Source organism: Micromys minutus (genome assembly GCF_963924665.1).
Source record: "Micromys minutus genome assembly, chromosome: 3".
Taxonomy (NCBI): Eukaryota; Metazoa; Chordata; class Mammalia; order Rodentia; family Muridae; genus Micromys; species Micromys minutus.
In genome coordinates this window covers 26,289,788-26,301,921 of record NC_137972.1, presented here as the reverse complement: position 1 = coordinate 26,301,921, position 12,134 = coordinate 26,289,788, and the positions used below count along the sequence as shown (strand labels likewise).

Sequence of the window (12,134 nt, the reverse complement as noted above, 5' to 3'; positions counted from 1 at the left end):
GACAATAATTTAAAAAATCTGTATCAATATATACACATTTGTTCTCTACACATACACACACACACACACACACACACACACACACACACACACGATGGACTTTTCAGCACACACCAATTCACCAATTGCATTTACAGTATCAGCAGACAGGAACTGGAGACTCCATCCACAGATCTTTTTCCTGTTCCGGTTTGTTTGTTTTGTGGGGGAAATCATCTTGTCATGTAACTCAGGCTGGCCTCAAACTCAAGATTCTTCTGCCTTGTTCTCCTAAAAACTGGGACAACAGGTGTGTGCCTCACAGTGCTGGGGGTCAAACCCATGGTCTCACACAGGCTAGGCAATACTTTCATCTGCACAGCCAGCAGTGGCGGGGTCTCTTTCCACGGAGGCCTATACTTCAAACTGGACTGCAACTAGATGTACCGAGAAGCAGCCCTTTCCTCAGGTCGCAAAGACAGCAGGAGGGTTAAGAACTACTTTGGAGGTCTGCATCAAAGCACAAAGCCCAGCGCGAAGGCGATACGTGACAGTAACCGAAACGCTGGGTTCCCAATCTGCTTCGGGGTCTACTGTGATGTAGCTCCCTGTGACTGTTATTTGACACGAGCTCTCTGAAATTCTCCCCTCCCCACCTCTGACTTTCAGTATTTCAACGTTCTTTTTTCTTCCCTCTAGTGGAAAATCAAAGCAGGTCTGCGTTTCAGGCCTTTGATGCTTTACAAGGAGAGGGAAGAGACAAGTAATCAAATGCCCTTCATGACCAGTTTCTCCTCTGAGAAATGGGGACAACTGCACAGAGCACTGGAGTTTGGTGAAGAGGAGAAACAAGGCCCTGGGAATGAAGCAACGGCCAATTATAAAAACCCAGAGGTTGGCGGCTGTACCACCCGCCTCAGGAAGTAGCAGGCCTCTGGTGTCTCTGGTCTTGACCCCTTTTCCTTCTTGTGGATGCCCTTTAGACTTTCCCCTCTTTGGCTCCTATCTCAAGGTTGCAGCCTCTCTCTTCCCCCTTCTCTTGGGAGCAAACTTTGAAAAAGGACTCACATGCAAATGCAGGAGAAACGTTCTCAGTGTCACCGGTTCCTCTCACGCCCAGGCCTGGTGTCCCTCGCAGTGCTGCTCCTGGCCTGAACACTTTTCCTGACCCACCTGCTGAATCCACGGTTCCCCTGCATTCTCCTTCTCTCTTTTCCTTTCTTTTTCTGGGGGGATGTGGGATTGAGTTGGGGGTCTTGCTGTGTAGCCCAGGCTGGCCTTGAACTAATGTGTCTTCCTGCCTCCAGCTCCCCAGTTGGGTGGGGTTAGCAGCATATGCCACCACACTAGGCTAAGAATGCTAATGCGTGAGTGTATTCGATGCAAGATATGTACTGGGTTATGTGCTTTAGTCTGTCTTAGTTCCAGGCTGTTTCTCTCTGCTTCCTAGTCTACCCCAGATGTCAGGAGCTCCCGTCTCCAGGAATGCTCAGATGCCTTCCCTGACAATGAATCCGCTAGCCAAATCTCCCCTAAGCTGCTTCAGTCAGGTACTTGGTCACAATGATGACAAGCAAATCACACACACACACACACACACACACACACACACACACACACACCTGTGTATATATTGTATATATTCATTTTTTTCTTTAGTACTGGGTTTAATACCTAGAATTCGGTCTAAAGCCTCATTCATGCTAAGCAAATAAATGCTCTATATGCCCAGCCCTTTCCTTCTCCGAGTCTATTACTTCTTTTCAAAACCCCTTCCTTCCTCACCTCCAGGAATCCAGACCCTGCCCCTGGATTTAAGGATTCATACTTGCCTATTTTGCTGGCCCCAACTCACTCCTGACCTTTGCCCTGTTTCCCAGCATCCTCCAGCAGCCATGGCTGGAAAGAGCACAATGCCTGGCTGGGAGAATGCTCATTGTAGCATGAGAGCTCCCCTGGTCCTAAGAACATCATTTTCATTATTTAGCTCCAGTCTCTTGTTTTACCCCTGACAATACAACCAGCCGCTCAAACTGTGACATCCAGCATAAGTATCATCCCCTCTGCTGGACACACAACCTGCACGTCAGTGACACTAAGTCCTGGAGCGTATACTTCAGTATATGTTCCTGTGCCCTGGAAATCGGCAGCAAAGTTCTGTGGCTCTGGCCACTGGGGTTCTATCAGATCCCTGAAGGCCCCCCTCCAGTGTCACCTGTCCAGGAGCTCCCAGTCTTCCCCTCCCCAGCGGTCTCTGAACTCCTTGGTGTTCATGCCCCCGATCTTGTCCAGGTCTGACTTGTAGATGCCGAGTAGTCCAAATCCATTTACTTCCCAGTAGCCTGTGGACAGATGAGACCCTGCTGAGATTAGCTGGACACAGTGCTCCCACAGGCTCTGCTGGTAGAGACTGGGGTAGCAGAGGCAGAGAGAGGTAGCCAAGAAAGTCCCTGGCCTGTCCGGGGAGAAGTCTCCCCCAGGAAGACTTTGGGTCAAACATAGCTGACCAGGGCTGATGTCACAACCTGACTGTAGCTTGGCAATTAGGATGTGAACCAGCAGCTCTTCCGGCAACCGTGAGCCAGCTTTCTCATCTACTTCCTTCTCTTTACCTTCCTGTCTCCCTGGGCACAGCATCCAGCATGTAGCAGATACGCCAAGAACGTCAGATAAATGCATGTTAGGGAGAAGGACAGTGCCACTGCTTTGTCTGCCCAAAGTTCAGACAAAACAGAAGGGCAGGATGGGAAAGATGCGGATGCTTAGACATAAACTTTTCCAGCTTTGGTGTTAGTTCGATGCCAAAATCAGAAGGTATCCCCTCCTCCCTCGTCCGGGACAAGGCTCACCTTCAGGCCACTGTGGGGTGGCCCCGCAGTGCAGCCGCATCACCATGGGGGCAAAAGCCATCTTGCCCTCCACACAGTGCTTCCGGATGGTATCGATGATTCCTGCTGGAAAGTGGATGTGCAGGTCACAGAGGAAGATGATGCTGTGTGGATCCTAGGGACGGAGAAAGCAAGGTCAGCAGAGCTCTGGACCAGAGCTGGGAGACTGGAGTAACTGACAGCTAGCTTACACAAAGCCAAACACTAGGCAAATTTCCACAACCTTTTGTAGCAGGGCCTGGTGAATTCAGATTCCTCTCCTACTTTCTCTTTCTGTTGAGACAGTGTCATGATACCTTGCAAAGACCCACCTGGCATTTGTGTGTCCAGGTTGGCCTTAACTCATGATCTTCCTGTCTAGCCTCCAGAGAGCTGGGGTTACAGGTGTGTACCAGGATTCCTAACTTTTGTCCTGTTTTATGAAGTCTGAGGATTTTAAAGGGGGAAAAGACTTCCTTGTTATTTACTGAGTTCCCTGTAGAGCTGGGTCTCCAATGTAGTGCCAAGGATGCTCCTTGCTACGGTGGGAGGTTTCTTCCAAGGGCCATGTTGTGATTAAGGCTTTGCTTTCTAGCCTGTGGTGCTCTGGGAACTAGTGGAACCTGTAGGAGGTGAGACTTAGCAGGAAGAATTTAAATCACTAAGAGGTACAAGGATATTGGGGTCCCAGCCCCTTTCTCTTTCATGCTCTGGTGCCATGAGGTAAGCAATGTTCTCTGCCCTGTGTTTTCTGCCATGATTCATGGCACCACAGGCCCAAACATGACAGAGCAAAGTGACCATGAACCAGATAAACCTTTCCTCAGAGCTGGGGCTGTAGCTCAGTGAAGGGTGCTTGCCTAGCCTGTGTAAGGCCTTGAGTACAGTTCCAGACACCACAAACAATAAGTAACAAACTTCATCTTCATTTAACTCAGCTTGCTGATTTTTTTTTTCCAACTTGGAACTGGGTAGGGTCATCTAGGAAAAAGGAAACTCAATGAAGAAAATGTCTTCGCGGCATTTTCTTGATCCATGATTGACATGGGAGGGTCCAGACCATTGTAGATGGTGCCACCCCTAGGCAGTGGTCCTGAGTTGTATGAGGAAGCAAGATGACGGGCTAGAGGGATGGCTCAGTGGTTAAGATCACCAGAAACTCTTCCAGAGGACCTGGGTTGGATTCCCAGCGCCTACATGGCAGCTCGTAACCATTTGAAATGGTTTTTAAAATAAAAATCATTATGAGGGCTGGAGAGATGGCTCAGTGGTTAAGAGCACTGGCTGCTCTTCCTGAGATCCTGAGTTCAATGCTCAGCAACCACGTGGTGGCTCACAACCTTCTATAATGGATCTGATGCTCTCTTGTCTCATTCTCTGTTCTGGCATGCAGGCATACATGCAAACAGGGTGCTCATAAGCATAATACATGTAAATAAATCAATTTTAAAAAATTAAAGCCGTTCAAGCTAGAAAAGTAAATCTGTAAGCACCTTCTCTCCACAACTCCTGCCCTGACATCCCTCAATGATCCACCATGATCCAGATGTGTGAACCAATCAACCCTTTCCTCACCAAGTTGCTTTTGGTTGTGGTGTTTATCACAGCAACAGAAAGCAAACAAGGACACTCAGGTTATCTTGTGACAGTAATAGAATGTGACAAGCATAGTCCTATGTCCCAACCCCTGCCCTGCCAAGCAGCTGACTACTTTATACCTTCTAAATGTCTCTCTGACTCCTGACTAGTCTCCTGACCCCCAAGCCCCATTACCTTCACCAGGTCTACGCCAGCCTGCAGTCCAGCAGAGCGCTCGAAGTTTCCACTCAGCTTCAGGTATTGGTAGCTGCAGGAAGAGAAGAAACATGGGGCTGAGTGTGAGGATTCAGCTGTAGGAGTCCTGAAGGAAGTTAGCAAGCACACAATAGAGACAGTAGGTGCTCCTGGGTTGTGGGCAGGGGCTGGGTATCTCTGGAGAGCTGGCTGTGGCTTCTGGTCCTCCTTACCTCCGCAGTCTGGACCTCTTCAGAGCCATCTCTACATCCATGTCCTCACTGCTATAGTCGGTGATAATGATGCTGAAACGTGAGTCTCCGGTGACTTGGGACAGGCTCTCCATATCTCTGATAAACTGCTGCACCCAGCGAGCCTGGTTCTTCACTATCCAGGAAGGTCAGGCAAGGGGAAAACAACAAGAGTTAAGGAAAGGACATCTCTCAGCTCGGACCCAGGTCAGGAGTCCCATCAACCTTTACCAGGAGATAAGGTAACTACAGGAATCCATTAGCATGCAGCACAGAGACCCTAAGAAGGGGCGGGGCTCCCCAACCACTGGAGCTTCTACAGCTTGGCTCTCTGCTCACCTCCCAGGCTGCCAGGGAGTCTTGGGTGGGACTCATTACAGCAACCCTGACCAGCTTTAACAGACCTGCTATCCACCCATGCTGTTCATCTCTTATCCTGCACAATTACATTGTTACATGTTGTCTTGTGTTTTCCTTTCTCATTATAAAGACCACTCTAGGGTAGGAGGTGCTGTGTGGTGCCTTGCTTAGTGCCTTGCTTAGCATGTGGCAGGCCCTGAATTTGATCTCCAAAACTGCGTGAGCGTGCGAGCACACACAGACACACACACACACACACACATCAAAATAAACCCTCACTCTTATTTCTTCAACAACAACCCAAGTTGATGCTCACATCCAACATGGAGACCACACAACGATGTTCAGTTTGTTTTCTTTTGTGAATTCAGCTGGGAGATCAAATCAAGAGAACAGACCCAGTGCTTGTGGTAGGTACCAAGACCCCACCCTGCTAAGGCTTACCAGGAACAATAAAGTGAACCACAGCTCCATGGCTCCAGGAGAAACCTTGGGGCCAACATAGCTTGGGCTCTGGATCCTGAGCATTCAGGACACGTCTGTGACGGCTATGTGGGCTCCAGACCAGGCCCTGCAGGTTCCGAGCTTCTGTGTCCTCCCTGCCAGCGGGGTCACCTCCCCGCCAGCCTCGAGTGGACACGTACTCTGAGAGCCGCACCAGGCGTTGGCCTTCTAGCAGTTCAAGCTCCAGGAGATAGCGCCCTCCACGCAGCCGGTCCTGACGCTTCTCCACATTCACAATGCGCTGCAGCTGGTATCTCCTGTGGCACAGAGGGCAGCTAGAGTGAGCAGAGGGCATGGGGCAGAAGTCTGCAGGGCCAGCTGCCAGGAGATCCTGGGTCTTGTCTGGCCATCAGTTAGCCATAGAGGCTCATATAAGACACACAACCTCCCTAAGTATATCAGCCTCCTTCGTCTAAAACATAGCTCCCAAAGCACAAAGATCATTAAGGCCTTCAAAGCGCCAAGACTCACTGTTCAAGCAGTCTTGGTGATAGACTCCTTGAGAAGAAATTGGCCCACATTGGGAGAAATCATCAAAATGATAATACACCTTCAGTAACTCTGAACATTAATGGTCTCACTTCCCCTGCCAAACACTACAGGCTAAAAAAGAATGGATTGAAATGCAGGATCCAGGCACTGGAGAGATGGCTCAGTGGTTAAACGTGTTTGATGCTCTTTCAGACCTGAGTTGGTTCCCCATACCTGTGCCACGTGATTCACAGTCACCCAGCTCCAGGGGACCTGCCAGGCTTTTCCAGACATGGAGGGGCATCTGTAGCCACACAATCACCCCCCTCCCCAAGGCATACAACTTAGAATAAATCTTAGGTCTGGAGAGATGACCCAGCAGTTAAGAGTACTGGGTACTCTTGAGAGGACTTGTAACCACATATAACACCAGCCATAGGGGACCCAACACTTTCCAGGGTCTGCAGACACTGTACGCACGTGGTATATGAACATATGTATAGACAAAAAGTCATATACAGAAAATAAAAATAAGGGTGAAAAATATTTTTTTTTCTTTTATGAGAAAGGGTTTCTCAGTGTAGCCCCGACTGTCCTGGAACTCACTTCCTAGGAGGCTAGGCTGGCCTTGAACTTAGAGATCCAACTGTCTCTGCCTCCTGAGCGCTGGGCTCAAAATAAAACGTAAACAACAAGCTCTATTCATCGATTTGCTGCCTCCAAGAAGCATGTCTCCATCACCATCAAATAAAGACACCCTTACAGTAAAAGGATGGCAAAGATGTTCCAACAAAACAACCCCCCCCCCCAAAAAAAGAGGTGCTGCCGTAATATCCAAAACCAGACCTCAATCCAAAACTAGTCAGAAGAGACAAAGGTCACTTCACACCAATTAAAGGAGAAGTGCACGGAGAGGATACTACAGTTTTACACACACTCAACACAGGGGAACTCAACACAGCAGCAACCCTTAGAGGTAGAGCGATGGAGAGGGACAAGGGAACCTGGAAAGTCACCCGGCATTTACAGCCAACTGATCTGTAACAAATGCAGCAGAACGTCCCCTGTCTGGGGGACAGCTTCTTCTGCAATGGGGGACTGCATGTGTAGAGGACACTGCTCTGAGCAAAGAATTAGTAAATATGAGTCTCAAAGCACACAGGCAACAAAGAAAGGCAAAGTGAACCAGGCTGTCAGAATAGAGGACGACTAGACATGCAGGTGGGCAGCCTTACAGATGTGGAGCACCTCAGTGGATCCGCCTGTCTCTGTCTAAGCCATGGCATGTCAGGCTTTTATGTAGGGATTGAACTCAGGCCCCCAAGGTTTTCACAGTAAATGCTCTTACCTGCTGAGCACCTCTCTACCCCAGGACAGATACCCTTTAAAGGAAAACAAAGTATAAAACCAGGTATGACCTATACTCCAGGCCCACAAGACTTGATCTCAAAACTAACACACACACACACACACTCTCTCTCTCTTTCTCTGCCTCTCTCCCTCCCCTCCCCCTCCCCTCCCCCTCTCTTCCCCTCCACACCCCCAAAAAACAAAAACAAAACCAAACAAACAGGCATATGCCTATAATTCCAGAATTTGGGAGGCAGAAACAAGAGTTTTGCTTTAAGAGTCCAAGGCTAGCCTTGCCTTCATAGTGAGGAGTTCCAGACTAGTCAAGGCCATATTTAAAAACAAAGGCCAGGCATGGTAGCACACACACTTAGGCAGAGGACACAGAAGAGACAGACAGACAGACAGACAGACAGACACACACACACACACACACACACACACACACCCCAAATAAAAAAGCTAGAGGTGGCTCTGTGGTTAATAGCCCTTGCTCTTCCAGGACCTAGGTTTGGTTCCCAGCACCCACATGGTGGCTCACCTGTAACTCCAGGTCCAGAGATCCAGCATGCTCTTCTGGTCTCTGAGGGCACCAGGCACATACACAATGTACTTACATACATAAAGACAAGACACTCATACGTATAATACAAACAAGTCTTTTTAGAAATGGCTAACCAGTACATAAAAAAATATCCAGTGTCACTAATCATCAGAGTAAAATCAAAACGACAGCACTTCACCCTGGCAAGACTGACAGCTGCCAAAATGAGCAAAACAGAATGACAGAGCCGCAGCCACCAGAGAGAATGCAGACAAACAGTGACTCTTTACACGTAGGTGGGAGTGTAAGTTAGTGCAGCCACTAAAGGAAGAAACATGGTGGTTCCTTAAAAAAGGAACTGGAGTGACTTTATGATCCAGATATCCCACTACCCAGAGGGACTGACATCATATGTTTAAGCCATCTGCCCTCCTGTGTACACTGTAGCTCCAGCAGCAGTCGACAAAATGTTAAACCAAAATGCTTATCCACAAGTGAGTGGATAAACAACATTGGTTTATGTAGAGAATGGAATATTATTTAGCCATTAAAAAGGCAGAATCTTTTGGAGCAATATGGATAGAATTGTAGACCAAATAATTTAGGCATGGAAGGACAAACACCACGTGTCTTCATTTATCTGTGAAAGCACTAAAGCTAGCTCACTGAGTAGAGCCATCTTTACTGTTCCTAGAGCCTGGGAAGAAGATGTAGAGGGAGAAACAGAGGCAAGACAGTTAACAGGTACAGGGTGCACTTGGACAGGCAGCAGAGCTCTAATGTTTTATATGGCACACTGGAATAACCATGGTGGGAAAGTTGTTTAAAAATAATTAACAGAGGGGACATTTTCCCCCTCTCCCTTCTTTTTCCTCAGACCTTGAGGTGCAGGCCTATAATTTCGGCAGCTCTAGAGGCTGAGGCAAGAGGAACACATTTAAGGCCAGCCTCAATAACTAAGTGAGACCCTATTTCGGAAAGAAAGGGCTAGAGAGATCGCCCAGTAGGGCAGCACTTGCCTAGTTGGTGTGTGGGCAGGACCCAAGCTAACATTAAAGTACTAGATATGCCCTGGAATTATCAGACACGGTTGGCAGCTGAACTCTACTGTGAAGGTACTTTTAAAACCAGGATTTTGTACATGCCAGCATACTTCCTGGGTTTAATAGTATGCAAAATTTCTCTGGAAGACCTTAACTGATTAAAAAAATGAACATATAAAGGAAGGAGGTATGAGGGATGGGGGAGGGGCACAGCACGACACTCAGGAGGCATTATGTTTTCAGCCGGCTTTGCTTGCTTCTCTTTTCCCAGGCTCCCTCTCAGAGGGCAGATGCCACACCACCAAGCCGCTAGTCTGAGCGCCATCCTTCTCCCACCCGAGAATAAGCAAAGCTCTGTACGCCTGCAGCAGGAACCCTGCTTTATGGCAGTCGTTGAGGGAAACGACGTACCCCTGCCCCAGCCCCAGGGAAGCCCTTTACCTTACCCCCGGGTCCTCTGGCTGAGCTTTCTCAGGAAGACCCGCGTGACCTCCAGGGCCTCCTGCTCCGGAAGCAGCAGGTTGCCTGATGTGTTACAGTTCAGGTCGATCCAGTCGGTCCTCAGGGCTTGGAAGTCGAGGTTCTGAGCGCTGAAGGTCTGGCCCCAGTTCACCACTGGGTCAAACACAGGCACATATTCGAACACATCGCTCATCTCTTCTTCCTCATCGTCCCCCTCTTCCTCCTCCTCCACTTCCCCTTCCTGCTCGGCTGCTATCACCACGTCTTCCGCATGCCAGCCCCTGCTGGGGGCCGGAGGTTCCAACCTGTCTCCCTTTCTCTGCTCAGCAATGTATGATTCCACTTGATTCAGCCACTGGGACTGCTCAAGAGTCTTCCCAGGACTGTCACCAGCGGGGCTGGCTCTTTGCATGAGAGGCAGGTTCCTCTGGGGCCCCTTGTCAGAATGAGACAATTCTGGGCTGGGCAGACGGCTGGTTTTCCCTGTCCCTTTTTCTGGCTGCTGGGCTGGGCTGTCATTTGTCCTGATTGGAAAGGCAGCTGTAGAGTTCTGTTTGGAAAGAGGTGCTAACGGGCCACCCTGTGAGCGAGCCAGGAGCTTTCGCAGGTGGTAGTCAGTGACACCCAGCCCTGGGGTGGAAGTAGTCTTTTGTTTTCTCCCTTGTATCCCAGTGTTCTGGTCTGGAGAGGCAGGGATTTCCTCTGGTGCATCTTCATATTGGGATTCTTCTAGAAGGCCATCCTCCAAACCTGCGAATGATAACCATTCTTCATTTCAGGAGTGTTCAGCTCTTCCCGGAAAACATAAACAGCAGACATATGGAGGGGGATGAGGGATGGAGAGGTCACATGTTGGGTGACCCTGAACAACTTACTCTACATCAGTTACCCCCAGTTTGGCCATTTACATCAAGACTGCCAGGCAGAATGATAGTATATACCTGTAATCACAGCACTTGGAAAGTAGAGACAGGAGGGACCATCACAAATTTGAGTCTAACCTGGTCTACACAGTAAGTTCCAGGCTATCCTAAATGCCAGCATGAGACCTTGTCTTTAAAAATCAAAAGCACATATGTTAACCAGGAGAAGGTTAAAAAAAAAAAAATCCTCTCAGAAGGTTGTGAGCTGAACTGTATCAAGTACCTCGATGTTATCAGCAACATTTAGGTCTCAACAAGGGGGCCTCATGAAATAAGGCCACAGCAAGACAGGACTTCTCTATAGCATGCTTCCCAGTAGTGTACCACAGCCAGGGTTCCCACCACCACACAGACCCCCAGCTGCCCCAGAGAAGTGGCTCTGAAACAGAAGCTTTGGGGGCTGCTCTCTGCTCCCAAGATTGTGATGAGATGGGTCAAGGGGATTTGCATGCCAAGCTCCCGAGGTACAAGACTTTATGGTTGGAATATTCCCTAGAACGGGGCCACAGTCTGCCACCTGCAGACAAGCATGCGCATGCGGCCTTAGCCAGCACTCTCCAATCTACCTGGCTGCTCCCGGCCCTGCTTGTCTGGCTTGTCCATCTTGATATACTCCTGGAAGCTGGACCTGTAGGAGGAAGGGACATGTGGCTGGGCCCCAGACTCCTCACAGGTTTTACCAGGGCAGTGGAGGAGCTGGGGTGGTAATGCTCGGTGAGGATGTATACACACAAGCGCATAAGGAGGACCCAGGACTTGTCACCGGTGTGGAGCGGTCCCTCCAGCCTAGGCAACTACAGAGCCCCCAAGTCCCTCCACCTCTCCCATCCAGTGCCACACACCTGTCCTGATCATAGGCACTTTCTTGGTAGAAGCATTTATTATGGGTCTCCATGTGGCTCAGGCGGGTATAGTCATTGGGATAAACAAAAGACAGGTGAACCTAAAAGCAGATGAAATAAGGGTGGACATCAGAGGGGGAATCCCGGGGAGGAACCAGCCTGCTTGGGCTGGTCAGCTAGCTGCTGAAAGTCACTTGTATTACGTATGCAGACTTGACTTGGTCTATCATGCCTGCTCTTCTGGGCTTCCTAGAACAAACTGCTCACAGTGAAGCTCCTTGGGCCATCTGGTTCCCTTTGCTGCCATCAGGACTATATTCCCTCTCTGCCACCTAATCCTCCTTCGGCCTCTGAGCCCGTTCCACACCCCGTCTCCTTTGCCCCCTAAACACAGGCTGAGCTCACCACCACCAAAAATGGTCCTCAATTACAGTCCACCCACTCTCTGGCCTGGCCATGACCCTTGACCTCTTCCTTCTTGTCTCCAGTCTAGACTTTCTGGCCTCTCACTCTCCACGCAGATAAAGCTACCTCTCACAGCTAGCACATTTCTCCAAGTGTCTACGAGTCTACGAGCTTAAAATGCCACTGACTACCCAGTTGCTGGGACTGAGCAAGCAGGGTAGGTTTTGTGTGGCCCGTAGGGCTGTCACTAGGCTGCAGAATTGAGGGCTGGTAGGTACATTCCAAGGCAGACCATGTATCTGCACGTTCTACAGAACAATCCACCTTTGCGAGCCCATCCAGGAATGCAGCCCAGGGATC

At 49.4% G+C, this 12,134-nt stretch overlaps 1 protein-coding gene across 1 annotated transcript in view; it reads right to left on the bottom strand.

Annotated features, from left to right (window-relative positions):
* B4GALNT3 (beta-1,4-N-acetyl-galactosaminyltransferase 3) overlaps window positions 1–12,134 on the bottom strand; it is an 88,125-nt gene that overhangs the window by 1,407 nt on the left and 74,584 nt on the right. Inside the window, exons 12-19 of the mRNA XM_080915042.1 lie at window positions 11,370–11,470; window positions 11,094–11,155; window positions 9,589–10,354; window positions 5,675–5,991; window positions 4,853–5,006; window positions 4,620–4,692; window positions 2,829–2,982; window positions 2,195–2,321 (exon numbers count right to left, since the gene is read on the bottom strand). Coding sequence (XP_080771168.1) covers window positions 2,195–2,321; window positions 2,829–2,982; window positions 4,620–4,692; window positions 4,853–5,006; window positions 5,675–5,991; window positions 9,589–10,354; window positions 11,094–11,155; window positions 11,370–11,470 — 1,754 coding nt within the window. The remainder of the gene's footprint in view (window positions 1–2,194; window positions 2,322–2,828; window positions 2,983–4,619; window positions 4,693–4,852; window positions 5,007–5,674; window positions 5,992–9,588; window positions 10,355–11,093; window positions 11,156–11,369; window positions 11,471–12,134) is intronic.